The 22,213-nt window shown below is 39.2% G+C and overlaps 1 protein-coding gene across 1 annotated transcript in view; it reads right to left on the reverse strand.

Moving 5' to 3' along the window:
• Window positions 1–22,213, reverse strand: part of ascc3 (activating signal cointegrator 1 complex subunit 3) — a 186,663-nt gene that overhangs the window by 92,694 nt on the left and 71,756 nt on the right. The window contains exons 11-12 of the mRNA XM_030071902.1: window positions 10,909–11,073; window positions 814–990 (exon numbers count right to left, since the gene is read on the reverse strand). Coding sequence (XP_029927762.1) covers window positions 814–990; window positions 10,909–11,073 — 342 coding nt within the window. The remainder of the gene's footprint in view (window positions 1–813; window positions 991–10,908; window positions 11,074–22,213) is intronic.

Here is a 22,213-nt window from a genome sequence, read left to right on the forward strand (position 1 = left end):
CAAACAATATCACTGAGAAGATTGGCAGTTTCTACCAACCTATACAATGCATTTTATACTATGTGCCACCAAATCAGATTAGATGGGAAACCTGCGTTACTGCTTTAGAGCACAAAACAGGAACTGATTTTACTGTGTGTACACTTTTATGCCAGTTGAAACACTCTAATTACATAGTTTCAACTCACTGGATATGATCAAAGGCTCTTATTGTTTTTTACCCTTCTTTCTGTTCAACACAACAACATCCTCTTTGTCAGGAAGCAGTGAGGATTATAAGAAATGTGCTGTTAACTTTGAGATGCAAATATGCACTCTAAGAACAGAATTCTCTGTGCATGTAAACATAACCAGTGTGTGTTGTGAAAAAACTGCATGTCAGCAGTATTGTAGTGCTGAAAGAATGAAAGAATTAACTGATAGTCAAACTACAGAAAATGAATTGGTGATGGCAGTTTCAGAAATAAAAGATTTGCACACTTTTTTTCTGTTTCATAAAGTGAATATTTGGGGTTTTTGACTGCAGATCAAACTACTGCAATAACAAATTCATGTTTTTCTTTAGTGTTTGAGGCGTCTCTATAGGCGTGCAGCACCAGTCTCACCGTGCAGCACACCTGCACGGTTAGACCTTTTGCGGCCCTCCATGCACAATCGCAAATGCTGCAATTAAGTAACATGCTGATGCCACAAAGGCTGTTCTGGTAGTATGTGATAGGCATTTTTCATTATTTTTCAAATGTTATGGACTAAGTGACTGATAGATTGATGATATACAGACCTGTTAGTTACAGCACGACAGAATTCCTTTACCTTGTTGGTGGTTTTGATGCCGACGAAGGTCTGTCCGAGTGGCACTGGTCTGAAGCGGCTGTCGAAGAAGAAGAGGCCAATGTAGGGATTGACATGGAGGAAGGAGGCCACATCCAGGTAGTTGGGCAGTGTGGCTGACAGCCCCAGGATCCTGATCATACTCTGGGTGGACTCCACCTAACCATCACAGAGCAGCACAGGGTTACAGTCACATCAGCCTCAACTCAATGAAGTCATTTCATTAGCTTCAGATTCATCTGCCAGCAGGAGAAAACACAGTAAAGGCAATCTCTTTTTCCCAAGCAGCCTGCGTACAGTATATAAAGTATTGATTTTGATAATAAAAATGGATTCAATCCTGAAATTACGTTTCACCTTTGAGGGTTTATGTGCAATGCTGTGCACTGAAGTATACTGTATGATGCATAGAGGAAATAGTATGTAATGTGTATCTGTGGTGCCCTCTAGAGTAGAGTCAACCCTATAAGTTTATTTAGAGTTTATTTTTTAATTTATAATGCTGATGAATTACATTTTCTGCTGAAATTCATTATCTTTAAATTTGAGGAGAAATAAGTGTTTTTAGAATCATCTCAGGTTAATGGTCTGTTACAGACAACCATTGTAGTATTAATCAATTCCACATAAGTATGTTATCAATCAAATTACATCATATGCAAGATATCAGAGTTGGACCACACTGACTGGACAACTTTGTTTAATTTAATGTAGTCATAAAGGAGAAACACCTGCTAAATAACTGGCATGATGCTCCCTTGATGTTAAATTGCAACAGCGATTTTTTGACCTTCATTGGTCTTTGTCAGCCATATTTCCATTCTTTTGCTTCCTTACCTCTTTCTTTCTTTCTTTCATTTATAGATTAATTATTTAAACAAACTCCTTGCTTACTTTTTTGGATGTGCATTTTTTAATGAAGGTCAATACAGGCCTGATATAAAAACAAACCAATATGCTGGTTTTAACTTAACTGAGAGTACAAAGTATGTGTGCATACATAAAAATATTTGTGTGTGTGGGCAAGTTTGATAAGTAGTGCACCCATGTGGGTGAAAGGAGAGAAAGCAGAGACTAGACGAGAAGGGAGTTTGCCCTATCTGTGAGCCTCCTGCTGGATGTGACAGGGAAGATTGGTAAGGCCTTTAATGTGATGCAGTACCTGTCAAACCATCCCATCAAGATAAGACCTAACCAATCCCTGCTGGCGTATGGAACTGCGAAACATTCACACTAGCGCTGTTAAACCTCCATACTGCGAATGCACATCATCTTCTTCTATAAAGAGAGTGAAACCACCTGGCTTATTGGAAGGCAGTGTTTCAAAATTCTTTCACCATTTACCCTTATGGGTTTAACTGCTTTTCTGCACAAGACATGAAGAATCCAGAGGTAATTTATCACGATCACACAATGCAATAATAATCTTGACTAGTAGTGTCTTGAAACTCCAAAGGTTAGGTGATCAACTACCTTGTCAATCCCTGCAGATATACAGTAACACGGTCATTATGTGTTAAGGGTCTTAAAAATCAGTGCACCTTTAAAGGATTGGTAAAATAAAATGTGTTATTTTTCTTTAAAACTGTTTCTATTGTCATCACTGGGTGTAGAAATTGAAACTGGAATCTGAAGCCCTTTCTGTTCAGAGAACTGACTCAAATGAGCGCTTTCACTGGGCAGACTAAAAAGTTACTTTCATAAGAGTGGAGTGATCCAATCAGAACACAAGCTTAGTTTTTATTCTCCCCACCCCAATTGACTCTGTGCACAAGACGAGTGAGGCACATCCGGTTTCGCCAGATAGCGGCACTTCAGTTTCCGGTCTGTGTAATGGCTAAGCCTAACGCTTACATATTCTCCCGGTGCCTCACGGATTTGCCCAGACTAACGATAAACTATGTCCACCGAAACGTTGCTGCCACTTCCCCTGCCCCCAAAAGCAAACGAGAAAAGGGTTTTAAGTTATATATCTCCAGCTATTTGCACAACATCGAAGGTATGTAATTTAGAGAACGTTAGCTAACGGTCGTTAGCTAGCTTTAGCTAACTAACGTAGATGGTTAGCACCAGGCGAATCACACCGTAACGTTTGTTGTGTAAAATGAATCTAGTTTTTGTATCCAGTGGCAAGTTAACTGACTATAAACTGTTGTTTTACTTTGTTTTGTCAAGTTTATTTTTACAATGGTAATGCCTGAGATATCCTCATACTCAGGTAATGCCTGAGTATGAGGAGGAAAAACAAAATTTACACACTAAATGGAACACCGTGGCTGCCGCGAAGAGAAGGCAGCCACGGCATAAATGCGCAAACTACACATCAGTGGCTCAAGTAGCCCACATCTGACGCTGACACCTCTGAACTCACTGCACTGCACAGACGTGTTGTGTGTCTGTTTTACAGGCTATAATAAAATAAAGCGGACACCAAAATCCAATCATGTTAGTACATCAAGTTGATAGCAGGGTCAACCCTATCCCTAACCCTAGCAGGCTAGCTTTCAGAACAGGTTTAGGATAGGTATCCTATCCCGATGAGAGGTGAACCAGCTTTGTGATACAGAAAATCTGGAGCTGAGCCTGAAGTTATCTCGCTAACGCCTTAATCCCGCTTCATGATACAGGCCTCAGGTATAGTCAGCTAACTTGCCACTGGATACAAAAACTAGATTCATTTTACACAACAAACGTTACGGTGTGATTCGCCTGGTGCTAACCATCTACGTTAGTTAGCTAAAGCTAGCTAACGACCGTTAGCTAACGTTCTCTAAATTACATACCTTCGATGTTGTGCAAATAGCTGGAGATGTATAACTTAAAACCCTTTTCTCGTTTGCTTTTGGGGGCAGGGGAAGTGGCAGCAACGTTTCGGTGGACATAGTTTATCGTTAGTCTGGGCAAATCCGTGAGGCACCGGGAGAATATGTAAGCGTTAGGCTTAGCCATTACACAGACCGGAAACTGAAGTGCCGCTATCTGGAGAAACCGGATGTGCCTCACTCGTCTTGTGCACAGAGTCAATTTGACTGACTCTTCAACTACACCTTTTATCCTGCACCAGCATGCCTTTGCTTCAACAAATTATAGCCTTTTAATAGCAACTCTTAGTTTGTTAGCCCAGAAAGCAGAGGATTATATCAGAAGGCAAGATGGAGGACTAGCAAAGGCTTCCATCTAAATATGGAGGTTTAGCACTGGGTCGTCCATGGGGCAGCCATGGGATGGCTCAGGATGAAGAAAGGTCATCTGGTAATTGGAGAGTTCCTGGTTCAATTCCCAGCTCCTCCAGGGAGCATGTCGAAGTGTCTTCGAGCAAGACACTGAACCCCTAACTGCTCCTGATAGGCAGCTTGGCTGCTGGCATGATATGTCTCTGCCATCAGTGTATGAGTTTGTGTGAGAATGGGAGGAAAACATTGTAAGGCACTTTAAGTGGTCAGCAGGCTAGGAAAGTGCTATACAAATGCAGTCCTTTGACCATTAGTGAGCAATGGGGTCAGTCATGGACTTTCTTAAATCAGCTATTAATAAAAGCCTCCAAAATGTAACTTTTTAGCAACTGAGCTTTACAATGTTAGTCCGTGTTAGCTAGGAAACATTTGCTATCATATTGTATTCAGCGCTATTTCCAACAAGCAAGGTTTTTTCACTGCAGCTGGTTGGTCTTACCAGAGTCACGACAATAATGTTACTCTAGGGGAACACCTACTCAGGCCTGCTGGAATGGATTACTGTAGAAAATGCAGCCTTTAAAACTCTGTTTTATTACAGTTAGTGACTTTCAGGGACTCTCAAATCTTGGTGGATGATGAAGATAGCACTCAAGAATAATACTAAATAATAAAATCCCCGTTTTTAACTGGGTTTACCATCCCTTTAATTATGCAAACTATGCCTTACATAAGCCTTGGAAGTGCACATCTGCTCTTTAGACACCATACCAAGAGTCAGAAGCCCTATGACAGAATACCATTACAGGGTTTTATAATGCTGGTTCCTGGGAGTTTATCTTGAATGTTATGCATAATTGGTATTAGTCAACCCAGCCAGGGAAACGTAGTCTCAACCAAAGCCCTCCCAAGCAAAACATCAAAGTGATAACTGGTTCAATTCATAAACATTTGCATAAAAAGGGGGGCAAATATCATTTAGTGTACAGGGATTTCCATATTCATGTGTCTAAAGACATGAACTTAAGCACCTTGCGCATCAGAGGCATCCGCCATAATTCCTTCAGCACAATCAATTATAGCAGTCTGTCAGGTGTGGCAGTAATTGGACAGAGAAAGATGAAGGAGGCGGCAGAGCAAAAGGAAGGGGGGCTGTGGTAGGCATGCTGTTGGCATCCAACATCTTCTATTTGAGTGTGGAGGAGCTGGGCAAGATAGTTCAAGTAATAATCTGCAACATTTTCATATAAATAAATGTCTATTTTGCTAGTGCCTATCCCTGATTGATATAACACAACAGCAACTGAACCTAGAGTCAGATCATGAAAGCGTTTACATTTGCTGTTCACTCTGTGTCTTGTAAAGCTTTTCCAGGAAAATCCTCTGGAACAAGAAGTGAGGTACTTTAAGTTTCCTCCTTGTTTGGAATAAACAGAATAGCTATCGAGATAAGCATGAGCACTGATAGCCACCATGGCTGAGCAGTTGGGATCTCAGGCATTACCATTGTAAAAATAAACTTGACAAAACAAAGTAAAACAACAGTTTACAGTTAGAATTGTTAAATCTCTCTCTCAACAACAGTTATCAATCTTTATCTTAACATTCACTGACCGGTCATTTTCATTTTTTTTTCCCCTTTATTCCATTTTTTATGTGTTATTTTCTTGTAATTTAATTTTAAATATATAATTATAAGTACGGTTTCTTGATCTGCACTAATGTTGCGCTAATTGTATTTGAAAGATATTAACTGAATTTCCTCATGTTTCAAATGATTAAAAAAATGTGTCAAAATGTGCAAAGTGTCTCATTCACTGAGCTGAATTTGCCTCTTTGAGATGACAGCATTGTTGTAAAAAGGTTAATTGAACAGTAATTGCACAACAGCACAACAGCTGCAATAGTCAACAGGAGTGCACTGGCATGAAAACAAAGAGTTCTTTAGGCTGCATCCAAATAAAGTCTGCAGTATTTGGCTCTCTGATCTTCAATAGAGTGATCTCAGCATCTCTCCTGAACATCAGTGAGATGGTAGCTTAGGGAGAGTTCTGGCAGAGTTCACATTCTGCTAAGTGCAATTTTAATGTCAGAGAGGAAGCTGTAATGACCTTCAGAGGGCATTCTTTATTCTGTCTGTACTAGAAATATGAGGTGGTGGGTAGAGGACTAGACCTACTTTGTAATATATGCAAATATAAGACTAGGACTTCATGTTATTATAGCAAGGTAAATGTGATCAGCAAACCTTTGTGGTCAAGGGCATTATTAGTTGTTCATGAATGGAAGGATAAAAGGCTAAATATTATTTTGGAAAAAGCTTGTGTGTTTGTAGAGCAGATCATTATTCAATAACTAATCCTGTGCCTACATTTTGCACGTCTTCCCACCTCTGCTCTGTCTATTTGTTGTCGTTACTCATGGGTGCCCAAGATCAAGGCTAGTGTGTGGAAAAACATAAATTTGCCTGCATTCATTTCCACACTGCATAGGATTGTTTACTCATTTATTCTCTGCTGAAGAAAAGCAACTTGGACACTCCCTTGAACAGCATGAAATTTTGCAGTGAAAGAAATTAGATTCCACTGCCATCCAATGTGGCCAGTGTCCTGAAGACTTTGACTGGAGGTGCATTTCTGATGGTATGGGATGGAACATGCTTAGGGTATACGTGAAGTAAACTGGCAACAAATTATAGCAAAAGGACAGCAACTCAGTGCTCATTTCTTTCCTGACAGAAATCACACACCCACTGGGGTTGGACTTGTTTTTGTTTCCCTTCCTAGAGCAAAAGACCTATCCCACAGGGAACAGTGGTTTTCCTTTTCTACCATCATATTTTATTGATGATGCAACTCATCCTTTTAGTTCCAGAGGCAACAATCTTGCTTACGCTGTGCCAATCAATAATTTAATATTTCTTTAAGACAGGAATCCCTTTCAGATATATTGGTTTTACACATTCAAACACAGACTTATATGCAATTGAGTCTATGCATGGACCTGTACGCACAGATATGGATGTACATGTATATTCTGCATAAATCATGCAAGTGGAGCAAGCAAAGCCATTTTTGTGTTGCCAGTGTTTATCTAACATATAATGACTAAAAATATTCACTTTTTGTGGTCCATATAAGTGCATGGTAGCATGAAGTCAAACTGCTGGTTAATTGGCCTAACAGTGAAAAATAGAGTTTAAATGGCCATTGTTTGCCATTATGTCAAGGAATATCTGAAGAGACCTTTCACACCAGTGCAAGGTGATAAAAACATTTGATCATCATTATCAAAACCACATCAATTTAACTTGTACTTTGTGCACAAAGAAAATTACTCCTTGTATGAAGTGGCTTTTAAGTCTGCAAAAGCGTTAGAGCTGCTAACCAGACCCATATACCATGGATGTGTTTGTGACAAGCATTATTGCAGATGTAAATGTTGTGAATATACTGGATTAGTTTTTAGCTACGTTAAGTAATGAGACTGTCCTCCACCAAAAGAAAAGACCCCATAAGTCATTTCCACAAGCAGCTTATTACCACAAGTAGTTACATTTGAAAGTTAAGTGACCTCTGTCCAGTCGTGTAAATGCGGCACTGTGGTGTGTCCGGAAGTGAGGTGTTGGCCATATTATAACAAGCCACAAAGTCTGTGTTTAGAAGGTGGTTGGGTCACCCCTGCACAGGACTTTTAATCCAGAGCCTGGAGTTTGATTCCTGCTTGAGGCAAGTCCAGTGTCCATTGCCGTGTGTTTTGTTTTGTTGGTTTCAGCATGTTTATTAGTGTCACCATGACAACAAAGGTCCTCTAGCCTCTACCTCAACCTCACTCTCACCTTAACCAAGTATTTTTGGCACCTAAATTTAACCAAACTGCAACCATTTTGACGCATGCACACCACAACAACACCATTAGAAGCACTAATTTATGAAATGTTCCTGTGGGTTGTTTTGGAGGGTAGGAATGGTAAAATGGTAAATGGACTGTATTTCTATGGCGCTTTTCTAGTCTACTGACCACTCAAAGCGCTTTACAACGTTTTGCCTCACATTCACCCATTCACACACACATTCACACACTGATGGAGCCTTGCTGCCATGCAAGAGGAAGATAGCACCACTACTGTGCTACAGAACAGCTTGAGGGAAGTGAAATAATATCATTTTTTTCAAAATGGGTGAGCTATCCCTTTAATGTTTATTGACACATTTATGGACAATGTCCACTGTCATATCCTCTAACAGGTCTGTCCATTAAGAGCAGTGTACAGTCTGCTGGCAAACACAGAGACAGTCACACAGAGAGGCAGGGAGACAGAGGCTTCGTCAAACTTCTGCTGTGCAGCATAGCCTCTAGAACTGTTACGGTGTACAAAGCGCCCAGTCAGCCATTCTCCGGTGATATCGGTTAAACCTGCAGATAAATAGGCTGTGAACCGAGTAAACAGCGGTCACATGTACAGACCACTTTTCAATTACCGTGCGGTTAACCCCACTGAGAGGTCTCCATCTCTGCACAGCACAGCAGCTCCTCCCTGCATTCCTGCCTCTCCATCTCCATTCTCCCTTTGTCTCTCCAGCCTTTGGTGTTTTTCTATATTAAGTGATTCTTTTGAAATCCGACTTATAAACTATTACTCTTTCACCTTTCATAACAAAGTATTATCCACCTGATTCTGGGTGTGGAAAATCATCAATCAACCAATCAATTGTTTTTTGTTTTTTTTTTTTGTTTGTTTGTTTGTTTGTTTTTTGGTGCTAAGCCATCATTGTTGGGGTGTTTCTGCACTGCACCTCCTTGTTAGTCAAACAGTGGTACTATGAGGACTTTTTCTTGCATTTTCTGTGGAAGAAGAATTGAATTTCTATATAGGTCACTCATTTCTTGGTCTCTTAAGCCGTGGTGACTATTACTGCTCATGCTAACTGCTTCTTCTTCTTCTTCTTCTTCTTCTTCTTCTTCTTCTACGTAACACAGGCAGTGCAAAACGCCTCATTTCCTGTGCACTAGAAGATTGTTTTTCCCAAGACACACACTTGCTGTAAGAGTATACTGTAAAAAAAAAAAAAAAAAAGTAAAGGCTCCCATCAGCGAGCTATAGGTTGCCTCATTTTTGTGTTTTATATCAGTCAGCAATAGAGTACCAAAACAGACATTTTCTATATGTTGCGGATTATTACTTTAATCTAGTAGTTTTCAAACATAATTCACAGACAGTCAAGCCTGATTGAGTCAGCAGTGGTATACACGTGACAAAAACAGTCAACCCCTTTTTGTCGCCTCAGGGACCACAGTGGTTCCACCATGCATCTCTGTCTTCCCCGTTTATCAATTTCCTCCCTAGGACTGACACCCGACAGCAGCTCATCGGAATGGAACATGGGACACTCCAGAGTGTTGCCTTCTATCTATTGCCTGACTGAATTTACATAATCACTCTAATATCCCAAATGTCCAGGCTGATTCCTGCACAGGGACCTGTCAGTCATCATCAGGGGAAATAAGTCTTGCAGACAGCAGCATCAATACAGGCAACATAGACAGTACACTAACCAAGAAGTCGTATTGCCCAAGACATACAACTCAGATGGGTATTCCAGACATTCTACAGCAGACGACTACACTTTGTAGCCAGAGATTTAAAAAGTCTGGTATACCTCTCGCACAGTAATTGTTTATCACAAATGCTCCTGAGCAGAATGTAATCACAATATGTAATAATTAAATGTAAATCCCATTAATTATGAACATTTTAACCATTATGAAAATCTAAAAAGGACCCCAAAAATTAGAATTTGCACTGCACTTGAATAAAAAATGCATGTTAAAACTGGACCAGAGAAATGATGAAGAAACTATAAAGCCAGGATTTACATTAAAATACATACATAAATTTGTTGATAACTCCCACAAAAAAAAGGTGGCTCATCAGCTTGCCATCTTAATGGTTAGGACTTTTGTCCTAACCATTGTGAAACATGTGAAACATGTTATTAGATGAAGTTACAGATGGCAATCCTAATGGGTTGACATTAGAGCCATCTACAGCAAGTAGCGTTGTATAAATAACTGGGTGTACAATTTGACCTCAACTTGAACAGATTAAGACTCTATAGGTACTATAGGTACTTCACCAGGGTATCTTTATATGGTTTGGTCTGTCTGTAAAATTACAATGTCAAATTCAGAATCTTATCAACAGAGTAAGGAAACAAATAGGTACTTGGACTCCATCTCCTGCACAGGAAATATTTGAGCAAACAATGGTTAGACAGGCTCAAAAATTGTGCCAGCTGATCCTAATCATGTTTTTATTAAGATTATGAAATGATGTCAACAGGAAGAACAGGGTGTCTGCAGGTATCAGAGTTAAATTTAATGCTTATTAAGACTTATTTTCAACAAAATGTAAGACTGATTTTTGGATGAATCAAAATGTAATACAGAATTGTGTATGAATCAGAATATAAGGCAGACTTCTGGACAAATCATCTCTCTCTTATTCAAATTATGTTTGACTATTTGGAAAATGTAGTCAAATATAGTATAAGAGTTATGATGTTCAAATAATACTGATGAGTTCTCTTATTCAAATCATCATTGCAGGTCAGTATCGATATCAGTTCCAGGTCAGAGGTCACTTTAGATAGAAATATGGTGGGTTACTGACTGGACGACTATATGAACTTCTATTATAGTTTGTTCATTCATTAATTCATTCTTCAGCCATCACAGTTAGATAAGAAAACTGCTGCTGTAATAAACCTAACCAGAACTTTTTTTCCCATACACGTTGGGACAGGTTAGTCTAATACTTTTTTGCTGTTTCCCTCTACACATATCTTTACAAACATGGCAGGTAAGTATACAGTGACAGAGACACTGAGTCAATCTGACAGACCTGTCTGATGGTCCTGGCCACCAGGCTTTCCAGTACAGGTCCTCTGTCCTCATGGAGAAGATGAACCTCATCCAGGATCAACAGCCTGACAATCTGGGACAGGGCCACGTCTCCAACACTCTTCCTGGTCACCACATCCCACTTCTCTGGTGTGGTCACCAACATCTGGCAACAAAATACAGAGAAAAAAAAACTATTTGAGCACAGAATTCTAATACTATACACAAGCTGAATTAAGAAGAACACCAAGAAATAGTTGAGGAAAGTATTGGGAAATAAGAAACTGAATATGACGAGGTGAGTGTCTGTACAAAAAGAATAAGACAAAAAAAAAAGCTGAAATTTAGCTTATATTAGTAATACAGTTACATTGATATAACATATGTGATTGTTTGCTCAGAAAATGTAGTCAAACATAGTGTAAAAGCTTCTTTTTTATGATGCCTGTTATGATAAGAAATAACTATGAATTAATATAAACTGATAAACTTATTAAAGGCTTAGTTCCTAATGTCCTAATTCATGAAAAATGTCCTACTTCATTCCCATTAATGTATTAAGCTGTGGTGCTCTGCCACTCTGTTTAATTTCTAGCACCACAGGTTCAGTCCTATTTCTGCATTTCAGTTCTTGGTAGCATTCAAACTGTCAGTGCATCAATCCCTACAGGTTATGTTAAAGTTTATAGTCCAGTTATGCTGTCTCTACTGTCTTCCACTTGTAGTTGCAAAACTTGAAGTTTACAAGTGTATAAGTTTCAAGTACTCCCTGAGTCAAAACCGCTTTCTGAAGACAACCTAGAACTGCTAGATTCAGGTACATTTAAATGAGTAAAAATAGTTTCATTTCTATACTAACTATAGATCTAGCAAATATAGGCTATTACATCTTAACACCCGGGTAAAGCGCAAGTACCAGGATTCTGGAGGCAGCAAAGTCTCCAGAACGGCAAAATTATTTGGTGCTATATGACAAATTTAACATAGCTTCCAGTAAGACCTTCACATGTTTTAATTTTAGTTTATACTCTAACAGCAAGACAGCAGCAATAGGTCTGTTTTACTCAATCTCACTATGCGTAAGTCAAGTAAAAATATAATGTATCCATCAAGAGGTACCAAGGCAAACAAGATACACATGAGACAATAATGCCCAGACGTTGCAGCAAGTTGGTTCAGTTTTCCCCCCATAATCAACGATCAATAAATGCTTCTGAAGCCTGAGACTGTGTTCTGACACTTTTCACAAGCATTGAAACATAGGGATTTTGATATCAATAATCCCTTATCAGATGTTTATATAATCTTAATGGTTGTAATATAGTTTTTTTGTAATTCAAAAAACACAAATGTTCCATTTTTTTGCTAATTTGCTGATTGCCATTTTCCCATTTTTCACGGCGCAGACCTCGGCCGGCACCCGTACACACTGTGCCAAAGTTGAAAATGTTTAACTTGGGCGCAGCGCCCTGTGACATAACCTCGGCACATCCAATAGGAGAGGATAGTGGAATCAGAAAAAAATCTGGCGGATTTTGGCAGAACGGCAAAACAACAATGGAGGAAAGCATCATTGTGGCTGTCTCTCTGTGTGCAGAGCTGTGGGACACCAGACTACAGTCCTACCATGATCTCATTAAAAAGCCCAATCATGGAGAGAGATATCCAACAATTTGGGAAAACATGATGTTTTTGCTTTCCACAATAGGTGAGATTTTTTTTTTTCTTTTATTCTGCAATCAAAGACCAATACTGTTGTACACTGAAGTAAATGATATACTACACAGACAGGAGGTGTATGTTTACATGTTTATGACGATCACCTTTCTGCAAAAATAAAAAAGCCTGAGTTCTACATGTTGGTATGGCTACTGACATTATTATTCACCAGTTACAGTTGATAAATCCTGCAATACTGAAAAGAGAGCTTTTCATCACTGTAATATGCTCAATCATAATTATGTTAACTCAGTCAGCCACAGACAGTGACTTTATGGACATCTAAATGGAATCTACAAAATTAGCACTTAAAAAAAGACAAACAAATCAATTTCATTCTGCACGTGCACATTAAATAGGGTCAAATTCTGCGCACGTGCATGCAAAATTTGACAGGTAATGTTAGATAAGGGAAGCTCAATGTTCTTGATTTATCACGTTATGCCCTCAAGTTCTGAGGAATAAAAATGATACTGATGTGTACTGTGCCAGTGTAATATTTAAATGTTCCTAATGTTACCTGCGTGATATAACGTTACCACCCCCACCCCCCACCCTGAAGCCCTCCCCCACAGTTTCGAAAAATCCTGGAGGAAACCCTGGTCCATAATATCAATACACTGTATCCAGAACAAGTCCATCCAAGTCTAAAATTTTTCATACTTGATTCTTTTGTTGTGCTATCAGTACATAATCCTCTGTCATGTACTCCAAGTGATCTTAAGTGTTTTGTGTAATTTATCTTATGTCAGCTCCTAATCCAGGATGTAGCTTATCCTACCCTTTTAAACTAATTATTTTCATCAGCATCAACACATCTCCCCTGTGTGAAATGTCAATCTACCCTTTCTTTGTGGGTTGCTTAGTGCCTATTATTCCAGTGCAATTCTATTTTGTTTTTCCAAAGAAAACTACAACAATGCATAATGAATGGTGTGTGAGTCGTTTTGCAACCTGTCTGGGGGTGTGGAAATTCCTATTAAACACTTTCTGTCTAAGCAGTTCATTAAATCCTCTCTAGTTTGCATTTAAATCAATCTATCCAGCCATTAGAGACTGGCACATTCACAGAAAGAGGAAGCGTCTGCAGCTAATTGGAGCTACTGGTTAATCTAAATGGAAGTCCTGGCATACAATGCACAGGCCAAAGTGCTTTCTTAATTGCCTCACAAATACATGCAAGGAGGCACACTGAAACCATGCCATTGTTTGTCTCAATTGTGTTACTTAGCCTATTTATCAATCCATTACAGCAGGACTGAAACCAATATTCTGCATCTACAATTGATTCTGAGCACTTAAAAAAGCATTTCTATTTAATGTTTAAAGGTGGCGTTTTAATTAGAAGATATGAACATCGGCAAAAAAAAAAAAAAAAAAAAAAAAAAAAAAAAACCTGAAGAATACAACCTTGCTCAGTTATGAAGCAAGTATATGAGCAGCATTTAAGAATTTAAGGTATGATTGTAGTTATTTTCAAACTGATCCACAATTCTCCTAGTTTTTGCTATCCTGATAATTAATCCCTTTAAAATTTCATCACTTACTTCACTGTAGAGCTTTATCTTAAGCTGCTCTCCAATACTAACTCAAAGACCAACAGTTGAACCCGAAAAGTAATTAAAGAACATCATATCAATGTACTTTTTGTTCTCTGCAGTAGCTAAGTTACTTAAAGCATAAGTAAGCTAAATTTAATAACAATAAGTAAAGCTTGGATTGCTCAGTGTCTGGGTTGGAGGAAAATTTTACCTTTCGGTTGACATTTCAGAATAATATTGACTATAATTCCACTTCACTCGCTGGCCAGCTGACAGTGACAGGAGGCTAGGTCCTGAATCAAAGACTTGTCAAGGAGGAGATAGGGTTGCCTGATGTTATTGTAGTTCTACTGGCTGCCACTAGATGTTACTAAAGGAACTATACTACTGACTGTTCTTTTGACTGTGACTGAGCAATTATCATGACATTTCAGTGACAACAATGTGTGATATCATTAAATGTTGCTAACGCAAATTACTGTAGTTTACTTTGGTTGTTGGTTTTCTGTGTTGATGTTGTAATTTTTTGCTTCAGGTTGAAAACATCATTTGTGTATTTTATCTGTTGGTATGCCCATGTCATCTGGATTTTTGAAGTTAAAATCAAACAAATGAAAGCACAGTTAATTGACTGTATTCCTGTTAAACTAAGGGACAATTATCATTTTAAATTACTCTGACTACTGACAAGCCCCACAATGTTAACTGCTTGTGTTGACATACATCCACAATTTCAGATGTCAGGTGGGAGATGACAGACCCTCCAAAACATCCCACAAATCATTTTAGAAGTTACCAGCACAAGGTTGATATCGACAGCTGTTTTTGCAGTTGGTAGTTCATGTTTAAAGAACATCCAATATGACTTGAATGAACCATCAGTACTGGAGTATTTGAGCAGTCTTCTTGCCAAAAAGCTTATGCTAGTTAAACTGCGAAGCTTCAGTGACTTCAAGTTCCTGGACATACCTGGCAACAAAAAGAAGTCTGATCAGGTTCCTAGATTACAGTACAGTGTATCTATCTACCTATCAATCTATTACTATATCTATCTATCTATAGCTATACACACATACACACACACCACACACACATATACACACACACACACACACATATATATACATTTGGTATTTTCAAGAGGTTGAACTATCAGAAGCTATAATAACCATTTGCCTGTGGTACAAATACCGTAGGAAAATGGAAACCATGAGAAGGCCACAAGGAGGTCAGCCACAGCCAAATACCGCCATAGAATGAGACAGGTCCTGAAGAGCAAGGTGAATGGACAGAACAAGATCCAAACCATCAACTCCTGTGCTGTGCTGGTGATCAGATACCCAGCTGGTATATTATCCTGGCCACAGGAGCACATAGAGGACACTGATATCAAGACAAGAAAGCTCCTCACAATGCATGGAAGGTTTAAGCCCAAGTCCAGCACCTTAAGGCTGTACACTAAGTGGAATGAGGGAGGCCTAGGAAAGGTGAGCATCAAAGCCACCATCCAGGATGAAACAACAAAGATCAGGGAATACATCAGGTAAATAGCCCCCAGTGATGACCTGCTAAGTAAATACCTCAGGCAGCAGAAGCCCAGTGAGGAGGAGGAGGAAAAGGAAGAAGCACTATCGTGGAAGGGCAAGCCCCTGCATGGTATGTACCACCAACAAATAGCAGAGGTGGCTGATATCGAGAAAACATACCAGTGACTGGAAAAGGCTGGACTGAAAGACAGCACAGAGGCACTGATCATGGAAGCAAAAGAACAGGCCCTAAGCACAGGATCCATAGAGACTGGGGTCTACCATACCAGGCAGGACCCCAGGTGCAGGCTGTGCAAAGATGCCCCTGTCACAGTACAGCACATCACAGCAGGGTGCAAGATGCTGACATGTACGGCATACATGGAGCGCCATAACCAAGTGGCTGGCATAGTGAACAGGAACATCCACACCAGGTCACAGAATTGGGGCTGGAAGTCCCCTGGTCAAAATGGAGGACACCTCAAAAGGTGGTTGAGAACAACAGACTGAAGATTCTGTGGGACTTCCAGGTCCAGACTGATAAACTGGTGGTGGCTAATCAAGCAGACATTGTGGTGCTCGACAAAGAGCAGAAGAAGGCAGTAGTGGTAGATGTAGCGATCTCGAGCAACAGCAATATCAGGGAAGAAGGAACATGGGAAGCTTGAAAAATACCAAGGGCTGAGAGAAGAGGTAGTGAAGATGTGGGGAGTGAAGGCTACAGTGGTGCCAGTGGTTATCAAAGTTCTCTGGGCTGTGACCCCCCAAACTGGGGGGTCACAGCCCAGCAGATTCCAGGAACAGTATCTGAGATCTCTGTCCAGAAGAGTGCAGTCCTTGGAACAGCTAAGATAATGCACAGAACCCTCAGGCTCCGAGGCCTTTGGTAGAGTCCCCTAACTTGAAGGATGTGTGTGTGTGTGTGTGTGTGTGTGTGTGTGTGTGTGTGTGTGTGTGTGTGTCCTGTGTACCACCTCCGGGCAGTCTATGATTGCTTGATACCAAAGGTATCAAAAAGGCAAATAATCGAATGCTTGTGAGCCTGTTTTTCACTAGATAGAGCATTCATTCTCTGTTCTTTGGGTTTGAATTTCTCTTTGGTCCTTAATTCTCTGTGGGGAGTGTAGATTCAAAACCACGAGGGAGCATCTGTGCTATGGCCACAGTGTTGTAAAGTGCACTTCATTTTTGATTATTCTCATCAATTAGGTTTATGAAAGATTGCTCTCTTTCATGTTTAACTTCCAATATAGTATATATTCTCATGATGATTTAACATATCAATGTGAAAAAATTAGAAGCTTTCAATTTCTGCTCTGATTTTGTACAATCTCTCCAAGACATGAATAATCTCAGTCAACAGGAGAAAAAAGGATTTGATGGCTTTTCCACCATCACTTAGTTAGTTTTTTCCATCATCCATTATTAAATTAACAATGGTATAAAGGGTAAATCTGAAACAATTTATAAGAGATAGAGACCTCAGACAATTAGGCTGCTGAAGAAGGGTTGCAATGTGAGGGCACTAAAGGCTTCATTTGCTACTGTCCAACTTGAGGAACACAGTCAAGAAAGATAAGAACAGATAAAAACAGATCAAGATCAACAAAAAGACAGATCTTTTGATCTGTCCTTTTGTGTGTTCTATGAAGTGAGGAGTATCAAACTTTTATCGTTTTGGGCCATAAAAGAATTCTAGGGGAAATTCTAGCAATCTACCACAAACCGACTGAAGAACCTGGTGAAAAGTGGTGCTGGATGGGGTGATATGGGGGAACATTGTGAGCTCCTTGACAGTGTGCTGGGTCAAAGAACAGCAAAGCAGCAGACTGGGGCTTCAGCTAGAGTCAGAGGCCAGCGGCCTGGTGACACCTCCATCATGGTGGTTCCACTTCAAACTGGTGCAAATGCAAACTGGAGCAAACGGTTTGCTAATTAGCACCAAGGTTCAAGAATCTTGAATGAAACAAACTGAAGAACCAGAAGTGTTTTGGGTTGAAAAGAGGCATATTAGGTCTAAATAGCAACAACCAGTAGTTGTGGAAATCACTGAACTATTTTAAGCAAACATAAATAAATAAAATCAAATAACCCAAGTTCTAAAACATAGAGAGCACTAAAAACAGTAAACTGACATCCGTGATACATAGCAAAGTTCTATTAAGTTGGACACTATTTAATGTTAACCCTAAAATAATGAGTGGAGTGGGAGTGGTGAGGTTTTTCCTCTACCCGCAGTAGGAGGGTGGCAGTGATGTGTGCAGCCAAGCAGAATACAGGCCATGACAGGCTTCCCCCACTAGCTGCACTTAACTACTAATTACTCATGTTGCTATGAGTCTGTCAGACTGAAGATTGTCTTAAAAACATGTTACATGGAGAAACATCCTGGATCTTTACATTAAGTGCTGTGACTCAGTGTAGACAGTCATTTATGTAAGCACCTTTAATCAACTGCATTTGCTTTTTTATGGATCCTGCCTTAACATATCTTGTCCACGCCCATTTTATTTATTTATTTATTTATTTATTTATTTATGTATTCATTTTTATGACATCCTGGCTGAAGATGGCTGAAATACATTTTTATTTTCCTGCATTTGATTTAACTCCCCATTATTTTAATATTAAATAACACAGATTTCTCTCATCCTCCTTGTATGAGAAAACAGTCTGGCTGGCTGTGAAGGAGCTCCCCCTTTAATGTCATTAACTAATATTTCCTTTCTGGACAGAAAAGGAGGAGCGTGTGAAAGAGCCAAGATGCCACTCGCCCGCATACTGGCATCTACATGGCAGCATCCCTCCAAACCCTCTCTACTGTTTCCATGGTAACTATCACAGCCATGGAGAGAGGATGTGGGAGGAAGAGGTAGGTAGGAGGAAGACAGAGGGGGGAGGTAGAAGAAAACCATTCACTGTGTTGCGATATGTGAACAAGTAGGAAAAATGGACACCTTTCTGATGCCACAGTGTACATTGGCATATTTGTGTGTGTGTGTGTGTGTTTATATGTATGTGTCTTGCCATGTTCAGTCCTAATAAAACAACCATTCACAATCAAAAGTATTCTTCTGTTCAACTGAGATGATGTAAGGGATTGGAAACTTTTATCTATATGTGTGTGTGTATATATATATATATATATATATATTTTATTTTTTTTTTATTTTTTTTTTTTTTAACTAAACTTGATGACACACAAGCCAATCCTTTTTTTTTATAAACTGTGGAGCATCTAAGAAAATTATAAGAACAATTCCCTCTCATGATTTTAAAAATTAAACACTGGTTGGTATAGAAAATGGACCATTTAAGACTGTTAGCTGGGGGGAAATCCAGCTCAATGGCTGGAGGCTAACAGTTAGCATTTGGAGCATCCAGCCAGTATCCAGCACTCAGTAACAATGAGAGGAAGATAGCACCACTACTGTCCTATATAACAGCCAGGAGGGAAGTGAAATATTATTTTTCAAAATAAGTGAGTTATCCCTTTAATATTTTGTTGCCAAGCAATGATTGCTATTGTGTTTTCTACTACAGCTCCCAGAGATCATACATCAATAAAATCATGTGTCCAGTACATCATGCCTCTTTCCTTGGATTTTCTGTTGACGTTGATGACGTTTGAATTCCTGTGGAAGATGCTCTTTTCTTAGTTCCTGGTCATGCAGGCTAAGATAACAAATGCCAACTAGTCAGTTCTATTTATGTATTTCCAATAACTTTTGGGTATAGGGGTATGAATCTTCAATGAAGACACTGCACACACAGGGAGTGGGAGCTTCTTACTTTCATTCACTGCTCTGTTTACAATTCTCCAGCTCACTGAGTCATGGCTGAATTACAACCCTCATGCCTTCCCTAGCAACAAACTTGAGAATGAAGATGATTGGTCTGTCTGAATTTTGAAAAAGCCCACCTCTTGTAAATGCTACTGTTGCAGTGGGCAGCCAGACATATCTTGCAACGTGAAAACCAGCGAGGCTAAATATGATCTAATTGGAGTTGAATGACTGGAGTAAATCTTGGATGATTGGAGTAAATCTGAATTCAACATCAATCTCCTTATCTGCTCTTGTAGTGGTTAATGAGGAACAGCCCACTCAAGTTTCTTGTTTTGAATAACTGCTTGGGTTCAGTTCTTCACTAACATTTCCCTATAGAAAGTGATTACACAGGGCCGATGGCAGGGTCAGACCTCCAACAAGCAGCCCTTTACACTTCATTGCATCCAGACAGGCAGCAGCCTGGGAGCTGGGGAGAGACTCGCTGTGTGTCAATCTGAGCTGGTTGCTTTTTCTTGACAAGACTGTTACCCGAACTTCTGACAGAAAAAAATATCTAAGTGTGTGTGTGTGTGTGTGTGTGTGTGTGTGTGTATGTGTGTGTGTGTGTGTTTGTGTGTGTGTGTATGTGTGTGTGTATGTGTGTGTGTGTGTTTGGGGGTGTGGGTGTGGGTGTGTGTGCTGTATGTCAAAAGGGCGGGATGGAAAAAATATTGAGAGTATGCTGAGGAGAAACGGAAGATAACCAAGGTTACAATGTGTGGCGTCACTCCAGCTTGTACTAAATGTGGACAGCTCCTTCTCTCAGCTACTTTGTGCAAATGCACCAAGACTACACAAACAAATGGAGAATGTGAGAGAGCGAGAGCGAGAGAGAGAACAAGAATGAAAGGTCAGATACCAAAATGCTGGAGAACTGTATTAAATCTGATTATTCATTCTCTTTGTTAATTTTTTTTTTTTTTTACATTACCTGATAAAAGTGCAACTTTAACACACCTCTCCAGATTAGTGGAAATTGGCCTCATTTCATAGCAAAGAACTCCACCCTCTCTCTACTCCAACCCCCCCACGATCATTCCATTTTTGTATTCTTAAGTCCCATGAGGCTTATAAACTTCGAGAGTCTAAGCTGCACAATCTTTCAAATCCAGCTCCTTTGGATTTGATAGATATGCCTGTTCATGCCAACATTTCCATTCTCACAGTTCAGTATTTCAGTCTCTATCCACCACCTCAAGCTCACACTGAGCTGGCAGTCAGTTTCTCACAATAAATAAGGTGTTCAACCCACAGCCCTTTTCTCCGGCCTTCTTGTGTCAAATTCACTCTCTTTCAACAATGAAGGGGGCAAACCTCTCTACACTAGAGTTATTGTCTAATTAGATATCCCAGGTTAGAATTCTAATGGTTCATTTGTAAGCCTCCACCATCAAGACAAATAACGCAATTGTCTGGTCAGTCTGCTGCTCTTCCTACTCCATCCTACCCACACTAACCCACTGATTACTCATAGAGAAAGCAAACACCTCATTGACTGACAAACTAGGCATTAAGACTGAATGCAATTGGCTGTCAACCAAATTATTACTATCACCTTCAAACCACACTGTAAAGTGTTGACTAGACAAAGAAGAAAAACACTGCCCCAGAACTGTGGGAATATACTTTGTTAGGGAAGTTTTATGCTATAAAATAATGCTAATAGCTCTACTTATGAGTTCTGTAAGATGGTTACCCAAATTACAGATGCTAAGAAAAAGTTTAACAGCCGCCTTAGCAATTCAGTGATACTGGCGCCCTTCCTAAGACCACTGACTTCAATTTTTTTTTTTTCAATTAACGCATAGAAAAACATTCAATATTAGATATAAGCAGTGGTGGGAAGTACACTGGAAATTGCAATAACAGCAACAAAGTAAAAATACTGACTTTTAAAAATACTCCAAAAAGCACAAGTACACAAAAAGCTACCCAGTTGCAGTAACATGAGTAAATGTAATTTGTTACTTCCGCCCCTGGATATAAGCCATTCAGTGTCATTCAGAGCTGATATAATGGAGGTTCCATTATATGCTGATAATTTCATTAGCACAAGTGATCTTAAATGCTGTGTTCAAATGATTTCACAAGCTTTTAAACATGAGAAATCTAATGTTGATACAGAATCCGATGTTTAAATATGTAATTTTAATAATTATCAGAATCAAAAATATTTTATTGATCCCCAAGAGGAAATTGGGTAATTACAACAATTACTATTTGTTGTAATTTTTAAAAACATTTTTGCAACTTTTATTGTAATTTTTTGTCATGCTTTTTTGGATTTTTTTTTAAAACGATGCTTTGAGCCATTTTTTGCTAAATTTGCTAAAGAAGTGAAATTGGCTTTTTCGCAATGTACTTGACAGAAATGAAGTGAATTTGCTCATGTTCCAAAGGGTTAATATTGTTTTGGAGGCTTTTGCACTCCGAAAAAAAAAGCGTTTTGTGGTAAACTCAAATGCTTAAAAAAAAAAAAAAATCAATTAATTTCTTTTTAGTATAGTCATTATTATTGTTATCATGACATTTATGACATCAGGATGGGATGATGGTGTAAACAGCTTTAATCAAAATCAAGTAGTTTATTAGTATGGGACTTCAAAAGCTTAAAAAACTCCTCAGACACTCTACTTTCTTTCCCTGTGTCTGTCTTTGTTTACCGCCTTCAGTTCTCCATTCAAAGTACT

The sequence above is a fragment of the Myripristis murdjan genome, chromosome 16 (genome assembly GCF_902150065.1).
Source record: "Myripristis murdjan chromosome 16, fMyrMur1.1, whole genome shotgun sequence".
NCBI classification, from domain to species: Eukaryota; Metazoa; Chordata; class Actinopteri; order Holocentriformes; family Holocentridae; genus Myripristis; species Myripristis murdjan.